Here is a 24,536-nt window from a genome sequence, read left to right as displayed (position 1 = left end):
ATTATCAAAAACCTTAGACTAATAGATTAGATCTATGTTAAAAACAGTACTTATAATAGGTAAGTCTAAGTGGAATAAGTTACTAAAGAATCTTGAGGATTTTTTTAACCTTTTCGTCCTTTTTTATTGTGATAAAGTCCAAGAATTTAGTCTCTACGGTGAAAGAGAAAACTACAATAGGAAAATTATATACGGGTGTAAAATATACAATCAGGTTAATTTTGCAAAAAAAAATGGCAAAACCCAAAACCCATTTGACAATACATGTTAACTTATTTAATTAATTAACAAAACCTGTAACCTAATGCTCGCGCATGTAAAACGTAGTTAGGTATGTAGATATTGAAAATTCCCAATCCATTGATCAAAAACATTAATTGCTTCCCCTTACTAGATAAGAAATTGAATTACAATATTAGGCAATTACAAGATTATATCCAAACATGCAGATAAAGATAAAGGTAATATATATACCGATGCAGGATTTGCGGCATTATTTGACAAATCAAAGTTAGAGGTGAAAAGGCAAACATGAAGTTTGCCTTGGCTGTGATTTCTGCTGTGTTGGTGGGGTCCATACTGGCGGCCGACCTTCCGGATGCTGCGCCTTGCGACCCCACGCTGTGTTCTCTGCCACACTGCAGATGCACGGACACAACTGTTCCTGGAGGTTTTACAGCCGCTAACACACCTCAGGTATGCTAATATCACATTACTATCGGACGGCCGCGAATTTAGTTTTTCACAAATCCCTCGGGAACCATGGATTTTTCCGGGATAAAAAGGAACCTATATGTTAATCCAGACTGTAATATATCTTAATAACAAATTTCAGCTAATTCGGTCTAGAAGTCGAGGCGTGAAAGAGTAAGAAACATTCATATCATCAAAATCATCAGTTTTCGCAAATCTCGGGAAACCATGGTTTTTTTTTCGGGATAAAAAGTAAATGTGTCAATCCAGAGTAATATCTATTTTGCATTCCAAATTACAGCTAAATCGCTTGAGTAGTAACGGCGTTAAAGCGTAACAAACATCCAAACACCCATACAAACTTTCGCGTTTATAATATTAAGTAGGATAATACTTGTGATGCTTGTAAGATTGCTCCTTGAAATAGGTTATTATAAACTAGCTGACACCGCGTGGTTCCCGATCCGAATCATCCATCTTTTGAAACAAAAGCTGTAGGGAATTTAATTCTCTACAATATTACTAATAAATACAATTAGCGAAAAACCATATTATGTAAATTTTGAGACAAGTTTTAGAATTCCTAAGTACAAGTTTGTACGAATACTCAGCTGCGTATTTCAAATTCCGAGATTCTTATATAATTTTGACCAAGATCATGAATGACTCTAGAAACAATAACGGTTGACTCGATAGTTCTCTACTAAATCTATACTAATATTATAAAGCTGAAGAGTTTGTTTGTTTGATTGAACGCGCTAATCTCAGGAACTACTGGTCCGATTTGCATTATTCTTTCATTGTTAGATAGCACATTTATCGAGGAAGGCTATAGTCTAATATTATCCCCGTATTCCTACAAGAACGGGAACCACGCGGTTGAAACTGCGCGGCGTCAGCTAGTGTTTAATATACCTAAATATTAAAGGCTATTGTAAACTATACTCCTGGTCCCGTTTACAAATATTTATTTTTATGCAATTTTGTCATTATTTATTTTTTATTTTATTCAGGATATAAAATATTTACACTAAATACAACCTTAAGGGTGCTTTTCCACCAGAGATGTGCTATGCAGCTATGCTGCGACGATGTGAAACTTACTCTACGAAAATATGTGACCGTTATATGGTTTCCACCAATACTAAGCTATGTAGCTGTGCGAGGAAGATGCGCTATGAAGTTCGAGCTTCGAGTATGCGATGTATCAATAGCATGCACCCATAGCACGCGTCCATAGCACGCATATATAAAACAGATCTTAGTTGAATCCGTTTTCACCAGTGCTAAACTATGCACCAATAAATATGTTTGGTGGATATCAAACGCATCCATAGCAACGTAGCGTAGTATTCGGCTCACTGCTGAGCTCGAGTCTCCTCTCAGAATGAGAGGGGTTAGGCCAATAGTCCACCACGCTGACCCAATGCGGATTGGCAGATTTCACACACGCAGAGAATTAAGAAAATTCTTTAGTATGCAGGTATCTTCACGATGTTTTTCCTTCACCGTTTGAGACACGTGATATTTAATTTCTTAAAATGCACACAACTGAAAAGTTGGAGCTGTGTCCGGAATCGGAGGCAGAGGTCATATCCACTGGGCTATCACGGCTCATCTATTAATATACAATGTTTTAACATTTCATTTTAGTTCGTCATCCTCACCTTCGACGATGGAGTCAACGTCAACAACATGGTCCTGTACCGCAGCTTGCTGAGCAATCGTCGCAACTCCAACACCTGCCCCGCTGCGGCGACCTTCTTCGTGACCCACGAGTACACCGACTACACTCTGGTCAACGAGCTGTACAATGCTGGCCATGAAATCGCCCTCCACTCCATCACCCATCAAGTATCAATCGATTATTGGAGGGAAGCCGACTACGCGACCATGATGAGAGAGTTTGCTGACCAAAGAAGTCAGATCGCCCACTTCGCGAATATCCCCGTTAACTCTGTCCACGGTAAATAAGATTTTTATTTTTTTTTATTCGTGGGTACTCATCATTGAGCTGTGATAGCCCAGTGGATGTGACTTCTGCCTTCGATTCCGGCGTAGGTTCAAATACAGTCCAACTTTTCAATTAAGTGCATTTTAAGAAATTAAATATCACGTGTCTCAAACGGTGAAGGAAAACATCGTGAGGAAACCTGTATACCAGAGAATTTTCTTAATTTTCTGCGTGTGTGAAGTCTGCCAATCCGCATTGGGCCAGCGTGGTGGTTTGCCTAACCCTTCTCATTCTGAGAAGAGACTCGAGCTCAGCAGTTAGCCGAATATGGGTTGATGATGATGATATTAATACCCTGCCCGGTTTTTAGGGTGCTTTTCCACCAGAGATGTGCTACACTACGAACGTGGATGCGTTTGCTACCTCGTTTGCTATGTAACTCTTACCGTTGGGCTATTGAGGCTCATTTTAGAATACTCGCACATAACATGTTTTACATTTCAGGTGTCCGATTGCCGTTCCTCCAAATGGCTGGAAATGCTTCCTTCCAAATGATGGCCAGTGCTGGACTTACTTACGACATAACTTGGCCCACCAACGATTATAGAGATCCCGGTCTATGGCCTTACACCCTCAACTTTAGATCGACTCAAGACTGTGTAATCCCACCTTGCCCAACTGCTTCGATTCCTGGTCCATGGGTCATTCCGATGAACAGCTGGACTGATCTGCAAGGCCTTCCCTGCGCTATGGTCGACACTTGCTTCCACCAGTAAGTAACTATCAGAATCACAAACTATAGCTTGGCAAATTGGTTCATAAGGATGGTCCGCGCGGGCCGGTAGGGGGTAACGAAGTCCCGCTCGCATGACTTCACACCCGCGCAGTCCGCTCCTCCCGTCGCCCGCAAATCATGGGAGTGTCATCAACAAACTTGCCAAACTATAGCAACTAGTTTTCAGCAAGGATGTATTTTTCTTGCCATGCTTCTTTTATTAATAAGTTTTACCTAGTTTTCTCACCTACTTACATCTATCTTCTATACTAATATTTTATAATAGAAAGGTTTTTGATTGTTTGTTTGTATTGACTCTAAAACTGCAGAACCGATTTGAAAAATTCTTTTACTTTTGGGAAGCTACTTAGCTTGAAACCGGGCGTCTGCTATAATTACTAGTTGCATGATTATGATAGGTAATTTCAACTTGCTCATCATCATTATCAGCCGAAGGACGACCATTGCTGGACATAGGTCATAGTCTCTGGCTGTGTCGTCACCCAGTGGAAAAACGCTGGTTATTGCTTTTTTACAATGAACGGCTAAATGCTGAGCTGTAAACTCTTTCTGTTTGGTGTCTGTGTAAAAAAAAAAGCTGTGTAAAAAAGGATGCACTGTTTCTGTCACTAAAACTTAATGAAAGTAGAAGTAGAAGTTCTTTCATTCACATTAAACCGTTGATACTGGTTATTCGTCGTCATTAGCATTTGAGTCTCCGTTACAACAGTAAACATCATCATTGCAACATCATAACATTAGTAATAATCACCCTAAGCACGCCTAATCGCATTGGATGCCGCATGATAAGTCTCTCTGGAGCTCCATAATATCCTCCTCTGAGCTCCATAATATAAAAGAAGGGAGGTCTTACCCTGTAATGGGATCATAGCATAGACTAATAATCAAATCCTCAATTATCAGCCCACACGGAGCGGATCAAGAAGGCTGGTTCAATTTCATCATGCAGAACTTCCAAAGGCATTATCTCGGAAACCGTTCGCCATTCGGCTTCTACGTCCACGAGTGGTTCGTCCGCGTCAACCCTGGCCTAAGGTTCGCACTGGAGCGATTCTTAGACGTGGTCAACAACCTCAACGATGCGTTCATGGTAAGCATTCATCGTCTTTTGCCTTGCCCTGGATGATCGTAAGTCATAATTTGGTTCTCGAAGAATATGCCCATGGACTTCAACTTTAGCTAGTATCAATCAATCGTAACAATGTATCGTAATAAAATACTTTGATGTCCGTCCTGCTACTGATGTAACTAGAAATGACTAGGTCTTAATCATCATAATTAACAACCGATATTCGGCTCATTGTTGAGCACGAGTCTCCTCTTAGAATGATAGTCCACCACGCTAACTCAATGTGGATTGGCACACGAAGACAATTGAGAAAATTCTCAGGTATGCAGGCTTTACTCACGATGTTTCACCATTAGAGACATGTGATATGCACACAACCAAATAGTTGAAGGTGCATGCCCAAACCAGATTCGAACCTACGCCCTCCGAATCTAAGGCAGAATACTAATACATGTACTTATTTCAGGTCAACGCTAAGGAAGTTACCGACTGGGTGCAGAATCCTGTGCCACTCAACGTGTACCGTCAGAGACCATGCCAGAACCGTTTGCAGACCCAGTGCGGTGCCAATTTCTGCGGACCTCTGCGCGCTCCTACCGCAGATGTATGATACAATATTTCATTATATTTAATACACGTTAACTATGAGCCTCCTTTGTTAGGAGTATCTCTGCGTGATCGAATCAGAAATGAGGAGATCCGCAGAAGAACCAAAGTCACCGACATAGCTCAACGAGTTGCGAAGCTGAAGTGGCAATGGGCGGGACACATAGTTCGAAGAGCCGATGGACGTTGGGTACCCAAGGTGCTGGAATGGCGACCCCGTACTAGTAAGTGCAGTGTTGGTCGACCCCCCACCAGATGGACTGACGACATCAAGCGAGTCGCAGGGATTCGCTAGATGCAGGTAGCTCAGTATCGTGATGTTTGGAAGTCCCTACAAAAGGCCTATGTCCTGCAGTGGACGTCCATCGGCTGATATGATGATGATGATGATGCTTACAGGTTAGAGTTTAATTTTGCAAAACTGCCGTAGCAACTCTCTTTGGGTACACACATCCACAGTAGTTTGTCGGTATATGTAAACTGGGAAGTTTATTACCCACGGACGTTTGTGTGGGTAATTTCCCACTTTTTGTCGGCCTCCGTGGCACAGTTGTATGCCCGGTGGCTTTACAAGACAAAGGTCCTGGGTTCGATCCCCGGCTGGGTCGATTGAGGTTTTCTTAATTGATCCAGGTCTGGCTAGTGGGAGGTTTCGGCCGTGGCTAGTTACCACCCTACCGACAAAGACGTGTACCGCCAAGCGATCTACGATACGATGTCGTGTAGAAACCGAAAGGAATGTGGATTTCGTCCTACTCCTAACAAGTTAGCCCACTTCTATCTCATCAATTACCATCAGGTGAAATTGTAGTTAAGGGCTAAGTAGAAAAGGAAAATAAACCCCGAAGCATTGAAAGTTAATAAATAGTGATATTCACTAATTGGGAATGATTCCCTTGGTTTTTAATATATTTTGCTTTGTTATACTTTACCATTTTACTATTACAGAAAAACTACTACATGCAAGTGTGCAGTACTTGTCCGCGCGTCTACCCCTGGATTAACAACCCTCTTGGACTGTAAACATAAGATATACAGAAATTACTTATTTGTATTTGTCAAATATTTTATTTATAAATAAATAAATCTTCCGAATTATAGAAATTGTTTGAAGAATTCTGAGTCATATTATTTTCCCCATAGGTTAGTAGGAAAGCAGCTCCATCTCCTAAGCTTATGTCTTTATAGATACTAATATTATAATGAGGTAAAGTTTGTAGGGGGTAATCTTTGGATCTGAACCGATTTTGAAAAAAATATTGTCGTACCTACCACAGATTAGATACTAGTTATTAACCACTTCTAAGTCTGAACACAGTCTTTATGACCAATTTGGAGGAGAAGTATATCCATTAAACTTATTGATGAAAATAGCAACGTCACTACAGTACCTCATTATCTATACTAATATTATAAAGCTGAAGAGTTTGTTTGTTTGTTTGATTGAACGCGCTAATCTCAGGAACTACTTGTCCGACTTGAAAAATTCTTTCATTTATGATATTCTTTTATGAGCTTGGAATTATTTTAGATTTTCCCGTTATTTATTAGCATAAAACCAATGTTAGTGGATAATTGGCCAAAATTGAAGGTTCATTAGTTTTGAAGATTTTTCCAAAACTTCGAAAGTATTTATTTATAAATTACAAAACAATATGTTTGTGATCGTCAAAAAAAGCTTTTTCGTTCGTTATTTTTCACTAAATGCCTCCTGCAGTTTATCTTTTTTTAATTTTCCATTTTCCCATAAAAGTATTCCCCCATTTTCTGAATCAATTCATCTTTTTACGCAGTACCTCACGACAGTTGTTTGACTCTGGAATTGAAATGTGCACCAGATTTAGTAAAACTTTATCTAGTCTCTACTAGGTTCCGTTTTTTATTTGGACATACGGAATCCTAAAAAATTTAAGCGTAAATCTTGTCAATACAATCTACAATGACGTAGGTTACCGATTATAGCTCAGCAGTGAGCCGAATATGGGTTGATGACGACGACGTGTTAAAAGTCACTTCCTTTAACTAGTCGTACGACTGATCGTATGAATAAAAATAAATGAAATCGTACGGTTTACGTGTCGAAACCAAGTGCCACGAGTCGCACGTGACAGTCACAAACGCCACTACAAGGAGCAAGAAGGGGCCACAAAAGTAGCTGAAACGCGGCAGCTACTTGTGGCCGGTGGTCGACACTTGTGGTCGGTGGCTGCTACTTGTTTAACCCATACATGCAGTATCATAATCGCGCGAGTGGCGTGTGACTGCATTTTTTGTCGGCGTTTAGTGGCCGGTGCGGCCACAAGAAGCGAGCAACGACGATTGTAGCATGTGGCGGTCACCGGCGTCACCTGAGTGCGGCGAGTTCTTATAAAATGTATGAAAACTACAGGAAATATGCCGGTAGCGACGTTTTGTGGTTGTGGTCGGTGGCCCGTGTGCGGGAGCACTAACACATACATAAATTCATACCTATATATGTACTGTTTAACGCTTGTTCATTCTGTTACGACTCCTGCCAGTTTCTACTGTAAAGTCAGCCAATCGGTCAATTATCGTTTCTGCAGCGCAAACGGCAGCGAAGACGTTTCATAAGTCGAGCTGTCATGCACGCAGCCACCAATACACGATCAGTTATAGTCGTGCGGCAAAAGTGTGAGAGTAATTGATCGTCAAAGGCGTGCGTAAGCTGCGAGAATATAATTTGTATTAACAGTTATATTTTTTAAAGTTCGTATAAATTGAGTAACTTATTTTATTACAAAATCTTTTTAACAAAAAAATTTAATAGACTTCAAAGATGCATTACAAGTAAGTGCTCAATAAAGCGAAAAATAACATCGTGCGATCCTTTCTATTGATCGGTTTAAAGGCGGTGCTAAGTTCATTTTGTTTTTTTGGCACCGCCTTAAAACCGATTTGTGTGTCCTGGAACCGTAATCGCCACAGTATGACGATCTGACTTGGGACCATAGACAACTTAAGTGCTACGTAACCCATACCCTAGGCAATGAAGACACAACACACAAAAGTGTAAGTAACGTGCTGTGAAAACCCCGATATTAGATGCAAATCGATAGATTAGTCATTAATCTTATCATTATTTCCTCGTATGCGATAATAGTTTTAAAAATAAGTAGATATTGAAACTCTTTGTGATCAATGTACCTGCCTATCTACCCATCTAGGTATCTCCGATAATGACAATGACGCCTAAAGTTACAAAAGTTAAACTTTAGCTTGGCAAGTTCGTTGATGACATGATATGCGGGCGACGGGGGAAAGGACTGCGTGGCTATGAAGTAGAGCGCGCGGGGCATCGCTACCCCTTTCCCGGCCCGCGCGGACTATCGCGCGTGTTACGAACGAATTTGCCAAGCTTACGTAATCAAAATTTTGTGATACCCATCGTATAAAATAACTACTAAAAACCCCGTGCCTCGAAGAACACATAAACGGGTCCGGTCATTGTCATCTGCATCGAGTTAAAGGGTTAAAGATTACTACCCTTTGCCCGTCAACCTTCATTAAAGCAGCATGGTGGATCTAAGCTCCATATCCTTCTTCATGAAGGAAGGCCTAACTCTGTAGTAGCCGATATAAATGGACTGGTGATAATCATTATATTAACAGATTCGGAATACAATAACTTCTGTCCTTTACTTTTTTCTGTCATGTAATTTTGTGGTGTACAAATAAAGAATAAATAAATAAATAAATAATAACCTACCTAAAAAAGGACTCAAAAGACACAATGTACTGATTAGATACAATACCACATAAACTCAATTAACGATTTAATCAACGGATGTCGATATTGATTAGAATAATTAATAAATATCACATATTTCCTTTGTGTCCAGCATTTGCCGATCGAAGTACCAGGGCAATATGAGATCGGTGGTTGTGGTATTTTTAGTGGCAATATATTTTGCTGTCGCTTATGCCGAAGATGAACTACCCTTGGCAGAACCTTGTGACGAGGATTTATGCAAAGCTCCCGACTGCAGGTGCTCGAGTCAGGATATACCAGGAAATCTAGAACCTAGAAATACCCCACAGGTAATACTAATAACAAACATTTCATAGTTTATTAAGCTATCATAAAACTGAGGGCCTAGTGGCAATTTGAAGCTGTTACTACCGCGTTAACGTAAACGCGAATTTCTAAGGAATTGAAACAGCGCCATCTAGTGGCACTACTGCACAACTGTTTCAATTCCATATATATTCGCGTTTATGTTAACGCGATAGTAACAGTATAAAATATTGAAAACTCACACTAGGCACACTGTTCGAGGAAATGTCAAATGCAAGTTCTTGCGCGAATATGGTTCTGCTATGTAAGTTGGTACATATGATATTGAGTGATTTACCATGTTCTTTAACGAGCAGGGACTTCTTTTAGGTTTACTTTAGTGGAAAAGCTTTAAAGAATTCATGATAGAGATAGATATATAGTTATTCAGTTACCGCCCGCACTGACAAGTTGGCCTCATAAGAATTCTTTGAATCATTCAGAGGGTAATTGAGCGAGTCGGTCGTCATGTCAGCGTGCGTATCAAAGATATGCAAGCGTATTAAGGATACAATGAGTATAATCGAGCCTCGAAAGTGTTCGCAAAAGTTCTGTTTATTAGACAAACATGCTTGCCGCATTTAAAGAACGATCAGAACAATCTCATTTCATTCAAACAAAGAAAGCGCAAAGTTGTTTGATCCACCACAACGTGGCTTGACGACATCAAACAAGGAGCCTGGATACAGTCGGCAAAACAGTGGTGTTTGAAAGTCTGTCTAATTTAATAATGATGATTAACAATTGGGAAAGTTTTTCGGAACATAACCTACTCGTTACCTTACGTTGACAACTGTTTATCTTTTACGTTGCACTCATCTTTGATAATATTAAAAATGTTTTTGGCTGGTGGGAGACTCCGACCGTGACTAGTTGCCACCCTACGTTGCTACCCTTTGCCACGCAAAGACGTACCGCCAAGCGATTTAGCGTTCCGGTGCGATGTCGTGTACAAATCGTGAGGATTTTCATCCTACGATTACCAAGTTAGTCCGCATTCATCTTAGATTGCACCATCACTTACCATCAGGTGAGATTGTAGGCAAGAGCTAACTTGTAAAAATTAAAAAAAAAGTATGATGTAATGAGATTTTCACTTGATGTTCTAAGTTATGTTTGATTCATAAGAGTATGATTAGAGTTTTTATCCGAAAACGAACGAATACACCAAGGCACTAAAAACCTCATCTACTTAATAAAATTCAAAATTGAACCATGATTTATTTGGTTAATTTTTAAAAAACAGCAAATACTACACAAAAAACCTCGTCTAATAAAATTCAAAATAAACCATATTTCATATTGAATTTTTATACACTGGTTAATTTGCTAAAGTTTGCATTAATACTTTGTTTTCATTTCAGTTCGTCCTATTAACATTCGACGATGCGATTACCGAGCTCAACACACAGACCTACCGTTCAATAATCTATAGACGTACGAATGCAAACAAATGCCCCATTGGGGTCACTTTTTTCATGCACCACGAGTACACAGACTATATCATGGTCAACGAGCTATACAACCAAGGCTTCGAGATCGCCCTACACTCCATCTCGCACAGAATACCGCAAGACTTCTGGCGATATGCCAGTTACGAGGAATTGATGCGCGAGATCGGAGATCAGAAACAACAAATTGCGTTTTTCGCAAATATTCCAGTTAACACAATACATGGTTGGTTTATTTTCATTAGATATATCAAGTGTAACAAAAAGAAAGTGTGCGTCTCGGGACGTTCGACCGATCTAATAACTAACTGCCGTACGCGTGAAAGAAAGAGAAGCCAGACAGAGTGTTCGTGAAGTAATGCGTTACGTTACGCAGCGGTTCACACCCCCATAGGAAGTTATCACTTCCAGAACAAAACGCGTAACAAGAAGTGAGATGTGACATGAGAATTTTTTTTTATAAAAAAAAAAATAAATACGTCCTAGGACAATAAGTTGTTGACTTGTAATACATAACTGATTTGTAAAGACTCTGTTTATTTTAGGAGTCCGCAGTCCATTTTTGCAAATGAGTGGAAACAATACTTTTAAAATGATGCAAAGTGCGGGTATCACGTACGATTCGTCCTGGCCAACTACTAGATTCACCGACCCGGGTATGTGGCCTTATACCCTGGACTTTGAATCTACGCAAGATTGCGTCGTCGGGCCTTGTCCTACCGCAAGTATTCCCGGACCTTGGGTGATCCCTATGATTACTTGGACGGATTTAGGGGGATTTCCCTGCTCTATGGTCGATGCCTGTTTCCATACGTAAGTATTGATACAGTAGGTATTTTTGAATATTCACTTAAAAAGTGGCCAATTTTGCTTTGACAGTTTTAGAATTATTGGTAAAGAAAATTATACCTAAAGGTCTTTAAATATAGTCCAATATTCAATAAAATCCCAAATTCAGAGCAAATTCAATCATAATGATTGAGTTTAAGGTTGAATTTGAAAAAATGCGACTTCTTTAATTGAGTGCCAGGAAGTTGAATATGGCAATTATTGCATCCACTTTTTAATAGGAGATCGATGATTAAGGTAAACCAACCCAACAACTTAAAAAATGGAAAAACTCAAAAAAGGTCATTTTAACCATTGGGTTAGATACACTTTTATTAAATTCACTACCCTCTATCTGTACTTCGTAAGGCCAATCTTTGTACTAAACTAGATCAAATATAGCTGTGCTTGGTACCACAAAGAAGTTCAAATTTATTTAAATAGATGGCACATTAACGTTAAATTATTAATTTAGACCGGATACCGAAGAAGAATGGTTCCAGTTCTTTTTCAAGAACTTCCAAAAGCACTACTTCGGCAACCGCGCACCCTTCGGGTTTTACATCCACGAGGCGTTCATCAGGCCTAGGCCACATGTGTGGAGAGCTATTGAACGGTTTCTTGATGTCCTCAACAACATTAATGACGTATTTATGGTGAGTTTATACCCCACGTGACAGCTTTTAAGCTTAGTTATAAAAGTTTCATGTTAGCCTCAGACCAATTATTGTATAGGACCTGCCTCGCTAGACGTTACTTTTCTGTCAAAGTATATAATCAACGATCTAATGCGATTATAAAAATTGTATCTATAGAATCGATGTTAAATAGTTGTAATCGTGTTCGTCGGTTAAAGAGCTCCGTAAAAATACCTTTTTGTGTAATTGAATGGCGTAAAAAACATTTAAAAACGTCTAGTTTAGTATATGATATATACCAAATCTAAGCTCGTTTTCCTCAGAAAATGACAGACAATTTTGTTCGTGACAATGAGTGCGATACAGGTCCTTCTATAATTGGTCTGAGATGTTAGCCCATGCTCTGCTACCATATCTGTACTAATATTATAAAGCTTGATAGTTTGTGTGTTTGTTTAGTTGAACGCGCTAATCTCAGGAACTACTGGTACGATTTGAAAAACTCTTTCAGTGTTAGATAGCCTATTTATCGAGGAAGGCTATAGGCTATATATTATATTATATTTCACGTGGTTCACCACGTGAGTGAAACCGCGCGGCGTCAGCTAGTGGGTAAATAAGGTAGGCAACTGTGGAATTTTGACCATAGTAATTTTTTACAATGAGAAATCTTATTCTAGTCGCCAACACATCGTTCGTGACATCACATCGCCTTGCTAAAGATGTAAACTTTGTGGGTTACTCTGCTTATTTATGGTAGGTGCATGGGCTTTAGAAAATATGATGCAATTTATTTTAATTCTTAGGGTAGGTATTCTTTGTACTACTTTGATCGATAAGAATAATGAAGTCATCACACATGTTTTAATATGCATTACTGATAATATTTGATTAATATCTACAATACCAGGTAACGAATTAATCCACTCCAACGGCCTCATACTATTAGATATACAACAAAATCGCCGCAAAAAATTATTCGATTAACGTGCTCTCCGAGGCGCGTAACACTGTCGACCGGGCTGCTACTGAGTAGCCCAGGACCTCAAAACTTTTTTGAACTGCTTCAAATCACGTCAAGATGTTTTTCGACTATTTCTAAGATATTTTTATCTCAAATTAAAAAGATTATAGATTACCAATCAGGAATATAGGTATAACTAAGTAATTAATATAATATTATAAACGGTGGAACGGTGGTTTCGGTTTGCCACCGATAGGCGATAGTTAATTGGTTGCTTGCGTAACTGCACTAGCCAATGGGATGAAGTTGTTAGTTCAATGAATCAAAACGAAGCTCTACTGGTTACGTATAAGCGATCCTCTAGAATATTTCATTAACAAATAGAATCAAGTCTCCTCTCAGAATGAGACGGGTTAGGTCAATAGTCCACCACGCTGGCCAAATCCGGATTGGCAAACTTTACACACGCAGAGAATTAAGAAAATTCTCTGCTATGCAGGTTTCCTCACGATGTTTTCCTTCACCGTTTGAGACACATGATATTTAATTTTAATTTCTTAATATGCACACAACGGAAAAGTTGGAGGTGCATGCCTGGACCGGATTCGAACCTACACCCTCCGGAATCGGAGGCAGAGTTCACTGGGCTATCACGCCTCTCATAGAATAAAAATGATTATAATTGTAGGTGAACGCGAACGAAGTAATAGATTGGGTAAAGAATCCTATTCCAGTCAACGAATATGTTAAGAAGGACTGCAGACGCACCACCCCAGCAGCGTGCCGCCCTACGATCTGTCCAGGTCTCTTCAGCGCAGACACGGAGGTACGCTTTTTTGAGTTTTTAAATTAGACTAGCGAACGCCCCCAACTTCGTCCACCCTCTCGTAAAATTCGACGGACAGAAACCGAAAGGGGTGTGGATTTTCAATCTCCTCCTATCAAGTCATCCCGCTTCCATCTTAGATTGCATCAACACTTACCATCGTGAGATTGTAGTCAAGGGCTAACTTGTAAAAAATAAAATAAATAAGAAATCATTCCTTCTAATTCATTTAAGGCAGGGTTTCTAAAAGAGGGGTACGCGAAACCGAAGGGGTTCGCCATTTGACGGCAGGGGATTCGCGACAAGATTTACGTAATGGTGGCTTGATAACTACTCCTAATATAGAATCCATTTGTGGCAAGAAACAAGCACACCCATCACATTAATATTACAAAGACATTTCTTTTGGTACTTTATAAGCCGCCAAAAGTTTGAGAAACCCTGATTAAAAGATTATATTTCTATTTGAACTAGTCACAGTTATTTTTAACAGAAAACATCAGTTACAAATATATAAGTAAAATATAAGTTGGATGCGAATGTAAAGAGACGTTCGTTACAATAACTATTGGAAAGCTAGATCATTAAATATAACATCGTTTAATTATCTTTTAATATAGTATTATGAAAATTTGCCTTTTTTCCAGAAACGATACTATATGCGAGTCTGCAGCAGGTGCCCTCGAAGTTACCCGTGGGTGAATAATCCACTCGGACTGTAAATCAATACTTACGAACGACTATGAAATACGAATGAATGTAATTAAAATATATATTTTTTTAAAAATCCAAAAATATCTCTAGTTCAAACACACCAAAATAACTTATATTGAAGCAAAGCTAAATCCCATATTCCTAATCACGGATTAAGATTTAAACTTCAATAGTCTCATAAAGTAAAGTAGACCTTATCACAATTGTTTAAAGTTCACTTGATCAGGTTTAAATCCTAATCCATGTTTATAAATAAGGCAGTTAGGTTAGTATGGCGAAGGCGGCTAAAATAATAGATGATCGCAAAAACTAAAATACGATGTAAAAGGCTGTAGAGGTTCATGATTTGAATCGTACATCGAGATACGTAATTGACAGGCTGATCGAAATACAGTTCTATAGCTTGGCAAGTTCGTTGATAACACTCCCATGGCATGCAGGCGACGGGGGGAAAGTACTGCGCGGGTTGAAGTCGAGCGCACGGGGCATCGTTACCGCCCTCACGGCCCGCACGGACTATCGGGAGTATTACGAACGAATTTGCCAAGCTATAGACGGTAGATGTAAGCACAAATTACTTCCCCGAACAAGCTAGATATGTAACTTCTGAAAACAAATGGAGAGAACGGATCTTCTAGTTATGATCATCATAGCTAGACGATCAGTTTTATATTTTATATAAGAGTTTTGTGCATTTGCATCATCATCATATTCATATCAGACAATGGACGTCCACTGCAGAACATAAGCCTCCTGTAGGGACTTCAAAATATCACAATTCTGAGCTGCATGCATCCAGCGACTCCCTGCGACTCGCTTGATGTCGTCAGTCCACCTGGTGAGGGGTCGACCAACACTGCGCTTTCTAGTGCGGGGTCGCCAGCACCTTGGGACCCCAACGTCCATTGGCAACATTACATTTATATTACAACTACACAACAAAAATAAACACAAAAAAGTAATTTAATAAAACTCAACAAAGTTCAATACCATGCAGGCACCTATAAAACGTCTATTTTGTCTAAAAATACTTGTAACAAAAATGAAAAACATTTTGATTCCTTTATGATACATTTATTGTATGCCTTTTACATCAAATAGTAACTATTCCATATCCAAAAATGATTAAGCTATTACATTTATTAGGTGTTGACAATACCGCACTATGGACGTGCATTATTCGTACCGTGACTTTCAACTATTTTAGTTATTATAACGATTTATTTTTAGGTTATAGGACACGTCAACTTTGAAAGGAATCGTCATCAGATAAACTCGGGTCGTTCATTACTCTTTGTATGAAACACCTGACTGCAACGACCACTAGTCGAAATAGAACGCAATCCCCTAACCTCGCCGTCATCTAGCTATGGCGCGACTACGATACAGTAGGTATCTGCCGTATCCTCAGACCAATTATTGTATAGGACCTGCCTCGCTAGATGTTACTTTTCTATCAAAGTATATGATCAACGATCTAATGCGATTATAAAAACTGTCTCTATAGAATCGATGTTAAAAAGTTGTAATCATGTTCGTCGGTTAAAAAGCTCCGTAAAAAACGGGCAAGAACTTAGATTTGGTATAAGATATATACCAAATCTAAGCTCGTTTTCTTCAGAAAATGACAGACAGTTTTGTTCGTGACTATGAGTGCGATACAGGTCCTTCTATAATTGGTCTGAGGCCGTACCATACCGGAGTCAACGTATCGGAATCTGCTGAAGTGCTTTTACATTTAGGTTGACACGATCGACGAAACTATCGCTCTCTTTCATTGCGATGGGGCGAAAGAAATAGCGATATTTACGATTGCATTGCTATTGGTCGACAATATGTCTTTTTTTCCTCACATCACAAGATATGTTAATACATCCTAATTCCTAGGCCAACTGGTTGACGACGAGGCGAGGTGTAAGGCGATACATTGACGATCCCTATCCAAATTGATATGACGTGCCATGACCGTTGATTGACTTGATGCATTATGCCGATTGCACACGTTTATATTCTTATCTAAATAACATTAACATTTGGTATGAACCTCTCTTGAGTCGATGGAAATCATTTAATATCTAATATTATAATTATTATATTAATAATTTAAAATGGACAAAATGCGATATTAATTTTAAAAACGAATTAATTACATTTGTGGAAAGCGTTAGCTGTTGTTTTTCTTTTTGTAATATTATAGGTAAATTATAATTGAATTCATTTTAGATAATTATATTAATGGTACGACTTGGGTATTTAAAATTTGTAGTTACATTAGTTGATTATTTTAAAATAAGGATTATCAGAATCAGGGTTATCAGTACTATAATAAGATAGTAAAATTCATCAACAATGTGCTGATGTGATAAAAAAGTGTATTTCGAATACAAGAAACAGTTAGGCGCCATAATAGTACCTCGGGGAACACTCTGGGCTTTTAAGACAACACAATAACTTATTGCACAGACGGCACCCAATGATAGATAGATTTAATTAAAGTTAATGCACGATATACAACAACTATTCACTATGGAGTATTTACAACGGTTAAACCTACGGAAAACTATAGATATGGAAAGAATTTTGAAATTACGAAATACTAAATGTTTCCACTGGGGTTAAGTTCTTAGAATGTATAAAGCTATCACAATCTAATTTAATAAATTACTAGCTTAATCCGATTATGTTTATTTACAATCAACAAATGACACTAAAACTAATCGAGCTTACTCCTCCCTTACGAGTAAAATCGTCGAAGCTGGTTAAAAAGATTTCGTTTCTGAGGTAGAACGTAAAAATAACTTAACTCTAATAAGTACATTAAGTACACAGTGACTATTTACAATCGATGATACAGTGCGTTAGAGAATAAAGTAATATATTGCCAAGAATTTGTTCAGAGTCAAGTCAGGAGATTTTAAGTTACTGCTTATTTCAAGTCAAATATAAAATATTAAAGTAAAACAAAGAAAAATTTGGGAAAAACGACTATTGGCAAAATATTACACTTTCTACTATTTCAATCAATTAGAATGAGTTTCATCGTTCTTTTTGTACTGATAAATAAAATAACCTAATAACGAAAATGGTATTTACAAATTTGCTTGTAATATTTACATTAAAGTAAAATAAATTAGTTGGTAATACTGTAAAATTTTTTAAAGCTTACAATCAGAGAAACATACTTAAAAATATAAGTAACTAAACATATCAGTCCGTATTTTGTAATTGGTGAGTCGCATGAAGCATTTATATTTGAGGAAATCGTGTAAGTACTTCATAAACAATTAACACTTTTAATGAATATACGTTAACATTGCCATCAGTTAAAATTAATTAAAATGAATCATTAATTAGATGAGTTACTTTTATACGCATTATGATTATTAAGTACATCGACACCTTTTCATGTTTGAAACTGTACTTAATACTTTACTCCGTACAATATATCATTAAAAGTTCTTACTGATACACATACAATATCATTAAGAACATTTGAATTTAATTCTTTTGAAAAATAACCTTGTGTTTTTTCATAAAATCAATCTTCTGATAAAATACAAATTGTGGTAATTTTAAATCAAACATATAACTTCACGTAAATCATTTACAAAAAATGTTCATCTTTATAATCAATAAAATCATTCATCCCTTTACTGCACGTGTGTTAAATTAACAGGTAAAAACAAAGTCTTTTTCAATTGCACACGTGGTGATCACGTTTGGATCTACATATTTCGCAATGCACCCGACAACACCAAACGAATCGGCATCTGCATTTCTCTTCATGGTCCCTCACTCGGGTCTGGTACCCGCGACCGCAGCAAAGCAATCGACACCCGTCCAAACCAGCCGACGTCCTATTACAAGTTCTGCCTCGCGTGCCTAATATCCCTAACCTAGAAAAAAAATACTAATTTATAAAATTTATTGAAATATATCAACAATTTAACAAAAGCATCGCGCCATTGACATAAATGTTGAAGAGTCACCATCTCCTTACCCTTATCCCACTTAAAAAAATCGGAAAAATATGTGAATCTTTTCCATTCGTCTCTATTACTCGTCAACTCATCATCATCATTTTACACACATGTCCTCTTTCACACAATCCAACCATCTCTTCTTTAGCTTTCCTCTCCTATTATGTTCTTCCATGTTGAAGAGTAAAACAAACAAATTAAGCTAATGTGACATTGCTTTTATTAATTTTACTTTCATGCAATTCAATACTAATTTCAACTTACTCATCGTTTGGTTCACAGTAATCGGGAGAGTCCTCGAGATAGACTAGATCGGTTTTGTTCGGTTTCTTTATATCAGGATGCAGCGGTCGCAGTTTTCTTATATTCTTGCCTCTCTTCCTCTCTACAACCTGAAAATTAATAAATAATTAAACTCTTAGTAAATATTTTTACTGCTTTTATAACAAGAGAATCTTTAATTAAGTTTATACTAAAAAGACTAACATGTAACACTTGTTTTTGTCACTTTATGTTAATATCCTGATATGAATTTTCTATGGACGCAGTTTGATTCAGCTAAGTCTTAAAGCTAAGATTCATTTCGCAGAGTTCAGTTCAGCGCAGGGAAAAAGCAATTGGACAATCTCCAAAAAATATTTTTATTCTCCTGGGTACGAAAATTTCCAGGAAATAAATAGTGTACCAACCTAATTAATTCTTTAGTCTAAAATACCTTCCCATTGCTAGACAGGCAACACTAATTCTGCATTTCCTCATGCTGAACTTCAACAAAACAATCTTGAATCTTTTCCTTCGGCCGCGCTTTATCATACACCGGCCTTCGGCCGGGGGTTACATATATAGAGCCTCTGACCGTGGCTTCGGCTAGTCATTTACCCAAGTAAATATGATGCGCAAACAGAAAACGCGCGGCCTACGGCCGCGCTTTACTATATACCGGCCTTCGGCCGGGGGTTCTTATATTATAGAGCCTCGGGCCGTGTCTTCGGCTGGTCATTTTACCCAAGTAAATATATTGATTTTCATATTTCGTATTTTTAACATATGAGTATAATAACTAAAAATGGAAAAATAAAAAATTTTAATAAAAAAAACAACCGACTTCAAAATCACATAAATGTATCCACTAAACTAAAAAGCATAAAGTAATATTGTATGTGCTACCTTCTGATCAATTTGAAGGCGGTGCCAAGCCAGTGACGTTTTAATTAAAGCTGTTCTCAAAAGAACCACGTGAAAGAACTGTCTGAAAATACTAAATCTTTATGACTATAACGTCTTAAGTAAATGCATCACTGTCTTGGCACCGCCTTCAAATTGATCAGAAGGTAGCACATACAATATTATTTTTTGCTTTTTAGTTTAGTGGATACATTTATGTGATTTTAAAGTCGGTTGTTTTTTTTTAATAAATTTTTTTTCTACCTCCAAATCATAATAACTTGGAGCATCTTAGCCTACTTTCTTTAGTATTAGTTCATTCTTTCTTTCTGTCCTGTCTGTTTCTTTTATTTCTCCAAATCGTTTAGACTGAGCTGAAATGCTCGGTCGAGTAAATGTCATGCGAGGTTTCTTTATTCTTCTTCTGACAACATATCTATATACGTAATATGACATAGTAACCTTAACATGAGAGGCGCCCTCGTATCTGGTGCTCAGCACGTCGCCCACCAGCCGCAGCTGCGGCAGGCGGCGCCAGCACACGCGCACGGAGCACGAGCCCGACATGCCGTGGCACTTGCACACGCGCTGCATCCTGCCGCGGACTGCCTGCAACGTACATTTTTATTTTTTTAAAAAGAATATTTGCCATATCTTTTTTTAAAATATGACTAATTCCCCTCCAACTAGTCCGGAACGATTGTATTAGGTGTGGACAGGACAATAGACCTACTGGGCAGGGAGTGAACACTGGTACCGTCGAACTATTGAGGCTCTACATTACTTCGTTACACTGAAATAATAACTTGGCTTTCTATTGTTAAAAGAATAATGTTCATGATACACCATAATAAAATTGTCACGATGCGCTCTTTAATTTGATACCCATATTGCAGTTCAAAACCCATTTTTTTTCACCTCGACTCTATAGGGTCTCATAGTCGTCGTTTTTTAATTTCACATATCTAAGAACACTTGGGTTATCAAGACGAATCTAAATAAAGTAAATACATAAATCAATTCAGCGGTTTCAAAATTATGTATGTATGTAATAATGAATCTTTAATTTCAAAGAATTTTTAATTTCACCTATCTAAGAACACTTGGGTTATCAAGACGAATCTAAATAAAGTAAATACATAAATCCATTCAACGTTTTGGAAATTATGTATGTATGTAATAAAGAATATTACATACATAAAACATACGCGCATAGAACATAGCCCTTCTAGGCAGTAGGTAAAAAACCTACTGCCTAGAAGGAAATGTGATTAGTAGCGCCATCTCTCGTGTCGAACTTGCTTTACTTCACAAGCTCCTACTAGTTAGTTCTTAATTATGCCGTAAAAAGATTAAATCGGCGCTGGGCTTACTTGTATTGTTTCGTAATTTAGTAGTGTTACTACAGATGGCGCTTTAAAACTTAACGATATGTCATTTCGATTACACTTTCCGTAACTCATTCACCAACTTACTCCCCAAATCAAGCGTGCGTAAAGAAGTTCAAATCAAACTGCCTTCAAATATGCCTGGACCACCATTTTACGCAGCAAACCAGACACGAATATGGTTGTAGCCGGCACCTTGTTGTACAAAAGCTCCTTATGTAACATATATTAACGATTTATAAATTAATTGATTCTAACGGCGACTATTTTACGTATACTGCACCCGTAGCAGTAATTTGTAAGCTACTTTCGTAAGTGTGACGATTGCCGAAGTAGGGATTCCCAAGCCTTGAAAAAGCAAATCCGCACTGCAAAGCACGGTATTGATATAATTTCACCAGGTGGACTATTCAACAGTAAACAAAAATAGCACTACTTACTCTGCGGCCAGCTTCATTGTTATGTAAGTTCATGAGACCTTCATCATTGTCCTTGTCTTCTTTAGCATCTACAAAGTCACGACTGAACTTTTCTCCATATCTTATATCCTGAAATTAATGTTTAAAATTACGCATTACTATTGTTCATCATTTAAATCAAATCAAATCAAATTAAAACACATTTAATTCAGTTAGGCTTAGTTTACAAGCATTTTTGAAGCCACGTTAAGATATGTCATGAATGATAATATTAAAGTCGAAAACTTAAAATTAAAGTTATGAGCATAACAAGGGTATTTCAGGTTTTTCCTTCAAGACATTGTAAATAACAACTTTTTTGGTGATGATGGTGGTGAGTGTTTCTTAAAACACATTAAACTGCCACTCCCAATTTACTAAAGTCTGATACGAAGCCAGACATCAAATTTCTTTGGTTTCTTAACCACTCCTAAATCAAGAAAAGACTGGTACTTAATCATCATTCGTATAAGGTTTTTTTATTCTTTACAAATTAGCGCTTGACTACAATCTCACCTAATGGTAAGTGATGATGCAGTCTAAGATGGAAGCGGGCTAACTTGTTAGGAGGAGGATGAAAATCCACACCCCTTTCGGTTTCTACACGGCATCGTGACGGAACGCTAAATCGCTTGGCGGTACGTCTTTGCCGGTATCATCATAATAATTTACCTCAGAACAACCACCCCACTGCCAATGCCGCGGCGTTCGCTTTCTAACACGAGCGTCACAGGAACACTCGTTTAGTTCGCCCCGACTGCACGCGCGAGCAACTGTGTGAGCCAATGCTGCTGCTGATAGGGCATGAACGAAGGCAGACTCGCGAGATTCTGTAACATACGAACAATACAACTCACTACAAAATGTTATTAACTAGCAGACCCATGACTTAGTCCGCCCATAAACCTCGTTAATTAGGGTTTTTTGAAAATTCCGTTCTTAGCGGACGTCTCCTAACAATAAACTATACCTACCAGCCAAATTTTGTCTTTGTACGTCAAGTGGTTTTCGATATTTCGTGATGAGTGACTTTTCTCTTTTATACAATAAACAACGATAAAGATAAACACAATCCTAGACACAAATATTGTACAGTCAATCTATTACGGGAAGGCCGCTTATATAGATTTGGACATGGCAGTCTTTAATGGTCGAAGATGACAGTACATTTCTGTCTTAAAACTAAAGGAGCGTTTACTGAAAAATCCAATCATAATAATTAGCAGTAAAACTGTCAAAAGCTTTTCTATATCCAAAGTAAAGAGACTTCGAAATACCTAATATTCTAGTATTAAAATTTGAGCTCCAAAAAAAATTAAAAAATAGTTCACTGACCGACTGTATTTGGAATACCCAAAAACAAAGATCCGTACAATGTCGAAATTGGGTGGCAAATAAGCTAACTTCCGTGATTATGTATAAAGCACTATGGGTCAAACAACACTGGTCATGCTACCAGTGGGATACGTTAAACAAACTGAGCAACTCCGTCAACAAGTACACACGTGATCCCAGTAATCGACATTTGAAAATAAACAAGATACATGAAGAGAAGAAATTCCTTGAACACAATCTTGAAGTGGGCTATCCCATATGTCTGACACGAAACATAGTTCATAAGGCGCCTTTAAAACAAACAACTGACTTTAGTGATTGCATTGATCAGTTGTTTAAAGTTTCACACTTTTTGCTTAAAATATAACAATGGTCTCAGAGTCTGTAAAATAAAAACTGGAAGATTTTTAGCTCATGCTTCTACCATAGCTAAGACAACCATGAAATATATTGGTGGCTTTGGAAGGTTTCAAGGGTCACGTAGGTCTGGATTATTATACCAGGCTCTCATTATAATCAAACATTATGACGACATCTAAATAAAGAAATTAAAAATAATATCGTTTAGCATCTATGTGTATATACAATCAACTAAAATGCAAATGTAATTATAGCTAGCGTCGGATGTTTATATCACATCATACTTTGACATGATAACAATGGATTACATATTGTTTAGATCAATTTATTTGGATACCTGGCGTAGACAGGTGGTGGGCTTAGTTTACATTTTAATTATTTACAAATGTATAATTTTTGCATTGTTCAAAACCTGCATGTTCTAATCATAACATTTTGTTTAATTCTTTAAGATGTTTTCATGTTTCTAAATAGCGTAAGAAAACCAAGTTTGTTTTAATACGTCTTCAACTGAATTTTGAATTTGAATTCCTTGAAAATACTAGCCTACATTGAAAACAACTTAAGTGCTAATAGTTCTTACAATAGCATCGGTACGCACGTTAACTTGCTCGTCAAGTCCAAAATTAGGCTTACTTGCATTCAGATTGGTATATAAACAGCTATGACGAACGAGACTGTTCAGAGAGTCCGCCAACATCAAAGGGCATGTGGCGTTCACTTAACACCATCCTTTGAACTGGGATCACCGTTGAGGTGAGGATTGCAAGCGATAATTGTTTAAGTATTTACGGCTCGCTTTGAATATGTATATTGTGAGCGGAAATTTTAAATTTTATGACTCGCAATTGCAAAGCTTATAACTCTGTTTACCGTTAATCGTTAATTTTGTACTTTCTGTTTATTTGTTACTGTTCAAGTGTAACAAGAGAGACTGAATTGAATTTGAATTTGCCTTTGGCGAAAGTCTAAGTTAAAATGAAATACTACTTACTAAATTTAAGCACTCCGCCGAATATATCAGTGGAATTGTCGACAGTACTGCAGTTCCAACGGCTATTCCGAAATTGATGCTGACATTCATCTATTGCCTGCTGCGCTCCTGTTTGTATCACCTGATACAAACAAATCAAAAATATATATTATGAAACTCAATTACATCTTTATGTATAAACTAGCTGACACCGCGCGGTTTTACCCGCGTGGTTCCCATTCCCGTGGTAATACGGGGATAATA

General features: G+C 37.8%; 3 protein-coding genes across 3 annotated transcripts in view; 2 read left to right on the top strand and 1 right to left on the bottom strand.

The window, feature by feature from the left end:
• The first annotated feature begins 531 nt into the window (after nt 1–531).
• Nucleotides 532–6,141, top strand: LOC128199178 (chitin deacetylase 8-like). Its single transcript, XM_052887523.1, has 6 exons — nt 532–696; nt 2,347–2,659; nt 3,152–3,419; nt 4,347–4,533; nt 4,979–5,116; nt 6,067–6,141. Exons 1-6 carry the CDS (start codon nt 532–534, stop codon nt 6,139–6,141), a joined length of 1,146 nt encoding a protein of 381 aa, XP_052743483.1.
• A 1,774-nt stretch (nt 6,142–7,915) lies between these two features.
• Nucleotides 7,916–14,654, top strand: LOC128198650 (chitin deacetylase 8-like). Its single transcript, XM_052885002.1, has 7 exons — nt 7,916–7,926; nt 8,979–9,177; nt 10,558–10,870; nt 11,190–11,457; nt 11,948–12,128; nt 13,763–13,900; nt 14,548–14,654. The coding sequence occupies exons 1-7, from the start codon at nt 7,916–7,918 to the stop codon at nt 14,620–14,622; spliced, it is 1,185 nt and encodes a 394-aa protein (XP_052740962.1). The 3' UTR covers nt 14,623–14,654.
• Nucleotides 14,655–15,672: 1,018 nt separating this feature from the next.
• The window catches only part of LOC128198014 (protein Wnt-1-like), an 80,725-nt gene continuing 71,861 nt past the window's right edge, over nt 15,673–24,536 (bottom strand). The window contains exons 3-8 of the mRNA XM_052886643.1: nt 24,294–24,414; nt 22,277–22,434; nt 21,587–21,694; nt 20,221–20,367; nt 18,859–18,986; nt 15,673–18,510 (exon numbers count right to left, since the gene is read on the bottom strand). Of these exons, the coding sequence (XP_052742603.1) occupies nt 18,309–18,510; nt 18,859–18,986; nt 20,221–20,367; nt 21,587–21,694; nt 22,277–22,434; nt 24,294–24,414 (864 nt within the window). The 3' untranslated portion in view covers nt 15,673–18,308. The remainder of the gene's footprint in view (nt 18,511–18,858; nt 18,987–20,220; nt 20,368–21,586; nt 21,695–22,276; nt 22,435–24,293; nt 24,415–24,536) is intronic.

The sequence above is a fragment of the Bicyclus anynana genome, chromosome 2 (genome assembly GCF_947172395.1).
Source record: "Bicyclus anynana chromosome 2, ilBicAnyn1.1, whole genome shotgun sequence".
NCBI lineage: Eukaryota > Metazoa > Arthropoda > Insecta > Lepidoptera > Nymphalidae > Bicyclus > Bicyclus anynana.
This window is presented reverse-complemented; position numbering and strand designations above follow the sequence as displayed.

Coding starts and splice junctions, on each gene's coding strand:
- LOC128199178 (XM_052887523.1), top strand. CDS start 532: ATGAAGTTTGCCTTGGCTGTGATTTCTGCTGTGTTGGTGGGGTCCATA. Junction 2,660..3,151: donor CCCCGTTAACTCTGTCCACG/GTAAATAAGATT, acceptor TTTACATTTCAG/GTGTCCGATTGCCGTTCCTC. Junction 3,420..4,346: donor GTCGACACTTGCTTCCACCA/GTAAGTAACTAT, acceptor CTCAATTATCAG/CCCACACGGAGCGGATCAAG.
- LOC128198650 (XM_052885002.1), top strand. Junction 11,458..11,947: donor GTCGATGCCTGTTTCCATAC/GTAAGTATTGAT, acceptor TTATTAATTTAG/ACCGGATACCGAAGAAGAAT. Junction 13,901..14,547: donor TCTTCAGCGCAGACACGGAG/GTACGCTTTTTT, acceptor CCTTTTTTCCAG/AAACGATACTATATGCGAGT.